General features: G+C 47.3%; 2 protein-coding genes across 2 annotated transcripts in view; one reads left to right on the top strand and one right to left on the bottom strand.

Moving 5' to 3' along the window:
* LOC113645130 (tripartite motif-containing protein 16-like) overlaps nt 1–2,500 on the top strand; it is a 664,889-nt gene that overhangs the window by 524,281 nt on the left and 138,108 nt on the right. The gene's annotated exons all lie outside the window — the stretch shown is intronic.
* pkn2a (protein kinase N2a) overlaps nt 1–2,500 on the bottom strand; it is a 26,820-nt gene that overhangs the window by 10,242 nt on the left and 14,078 nt on the right. Inside the window, exons 9-11 of the mRNA XM_027150547.2 lie at nt 2,278–2,421; nt 2,099–2,174; nt 855–1,020 (exon numbers count right to left, since the gene is read on the bottom strand). Coding sequence (XP_027006348.2) covers nt 855–1,020; nt 2,099–2,174; nt 2,278–2,421 — 386 coding nt within the window. The remainder of the gene's footprint in view (nt 1–854; nt 1,021–2,098; nt 2,175–2,277; nt 2,422–2,500) is intronic.

Here is a 2,500-nt window from a genome sequence, read left to right as displayed (position 1 = left end):
TGTGTGTGTGTGTGTGTGTGTGTGTGTGTGTGTGTGTGTGTGTACCTGGTTGGAGTGTGTGTGTGTGTGTATGTGTGTGTGTGTGTGTGTATATACCTGGTTGGAGTGTGTGTGAGTGTGAGTGTGTGTACCTGGTTGGAGTGTATGTGTGTACCTGGTTGGAGTGTGTGTGTGTACCTGGTTGGAGTGTGTGAGTGTGAGTGTGTGTACCTGGTTGGAGTGTGTGTGAGTGTGAGTGTGAGTGTGAGTGTGTGTACCTGGTTGGAGTGTGTGTGAGTGTGAGTGTGTGTACCTGGTTGGAGTGTGTGTGTGTGTGTGTACCTGTTTGGAGTGTGTGTGAGTGTGAGTGTGTGTACCTGGTTGGAGTGTGTGTGTACCTGTTTGGAGTGTGTGTGAGTGTGAGTGTGTGTACCTGGTTGGAGTGTGTGTGTGTACCTGGTTGGAGTGTGTGTGTACCTGTTTGGAGTGTGTGTGAGTGTGAGTGTGTGTACCTGGTTGGAGTGTGTGTGTACCTGGTTGGAGTGTGTGTGAGTGTGAGTGTGTACCTGGTTGGAGTGTGTGTGAGTGTGAGTGTGTGTACCTGGTTGGAGTGTGTGTGAGTGTGTGTGTGTACCTGGTTGGAGTGTGTGTGAGTGTGAGTGTGTGTACCTGGTTGGAGTGTGTGTGAGTGTGTGTGTGTACCTGGTTGGAGTGTGTGTGAGTGTGTGTGTGTACCTGGTTGGAGTGTGTGTGAGTGTGTGTGTGTGTACCTGGTTGGAGTGTGTGTGAGTGTGTGTGTGTGTACCTGGTTGGAGTGTGTGTGAGTGTGAGTGTGTGTGCCTGGTTGGAGTGTGTGTGAGTGTGTGTGTGTGTACCTGGTTGGAGTGTGTGTGTGGTGATAAACTCTGCGCCCTGGTTCTGTCCCCTGCTCTGTGCTGCTCTGTGGGCTGAGTGAGTTGCTGATGGAGGGAATCGCTCTGCGTAATCGTCCCCACGTCGCCATGTTCATGTTCATCTGTGGAGCCCTGACGAACGTCTTCCCTGCACACACACACACACACACACACACACACACACACACACACACACACACACACACACACACACACACACACACACGAAGACGAATACACCATACAGTGAGGTGGAGAAGGGGAGCAGGTAACTGCTGGTCAGTTGAAGCAGCAGAGCCGAACGAGCTAAAAAGTAAATATATTATGCTAAAATAAGACAGAAAACTAGCTAACTATGAGTTTTGTGATCATTGTAATAAACACATTGTTCAAGTTATTTTGAGCGAGCTGCCTCTTATTTGGTGATTCCATCAGGATATCTGGGACATGAGATAGTTAGCGGAGATAGTTAGCGTACATCTGGGACATGAGATAGTTAGCAGATTTAGTTAGCGGAGATAGTTAGCGTACATCTGGGACATGAGATAGTTAGCGGATTTAGTTAGCGGAGATAGTTAGTGGACATCTGGGACATGAGATCGTTAGCGGATTTAGTTAGCGGAGATAGTTAGCGTACATCTGGGACATGAGATAGTTAGCGGATTTAGTTAGCGGAGATAGTTAGTGGACATCTGGGACATGAGATCGTTAGCGGATTTAGTTAGCAGAGATAGTTAGCGGACATCTGGGACATGAGATAGTTAGCGGATTTAGTTAGCGGAGATAGTTAGCGGACATCTGGGACATGAGATCGTTAGTGGATTTAGTTAGCAGAGATAGTTAGCGTACATCTGGGACATGAGATAGTTAGCAGATTTAGTTAGCGAAGATAGTTAGCGTACATCTGGGACATGAGATAGTTAGCGGATTTAGTTAGCGGAGATAGTTAGCGTACATCTGGGACATGAGATAGTTAGCAGATTTAGTTAGCGGACATCTGGGACATGAGATAGTTAGCGGATTTAGTTAGCGGAGATAGTTAGCGGACATCTGGGACATGAGATAGTTAGCAGATTTAGTTAGCGGACATCTGGGACATGAGATAGTTAGCGGATTTAGTTAGCGGAGATAGTTAGCGGACATCTGGGACATGTCCGTGACGAGCAGAAAAGCATCTCGATCGTGTAGGAGCGAAGACTCTGACTAACAGACAGAAAACACTCTACCTTGCTGCTTGGAGAAAATCTTCTTCTGTCTCCTCAGCTTGGTTCTCCTCTCGATCACCGGGTTAAAAAAAGTCACCTGTAAAACAAACAGCTTTGAGCTTCGCACCGCAGCTGTGTTTCAATCTGGATGCTGATTGGTCAGAAGATAAGTTCTACAGCAGCCGTATTTGTCTCAGCACCTCGGCGAACAGCGTCCCCTGAGGCTCCAGGTACAGACACATCCCATGACGCTGGTTATCCAGGAAGTCCTCGAGCCTGAGGAACTTTACAGCGCAGAGAGAACGCCAGTCTCTCCAGTACACAGAGATCTCCAGCTCACGAGACTGAAATCAAACAAACAAACAAACAAACAAACAAACAAACAAACAAATACCAGATGAAGTCTCAGTAAATATCAATGTT

Source organism: Tachysurus fulvidraco, chromosome 11 (genome assembly GCF_022655615.1).
Source record: "Tachysurus fulvidraco isolate hzauxx_2018 chromosome 11, HZAU_PFXX_2.0, whole genome shotgun sequence".
Classification (NCBI taxonomy): domain Eukaryota; kingdom Metazoa; phylum Chordata; class Actinopteri; order Siluriformes; family Bagridae; genus Tachysurus; species Tachysurus fulvidraco.
The sequence above is the reverse complement of the archived record's forward strand: the minus strand, read 5'-3'. Positions and strand labels throughout refer to the sequence as shown.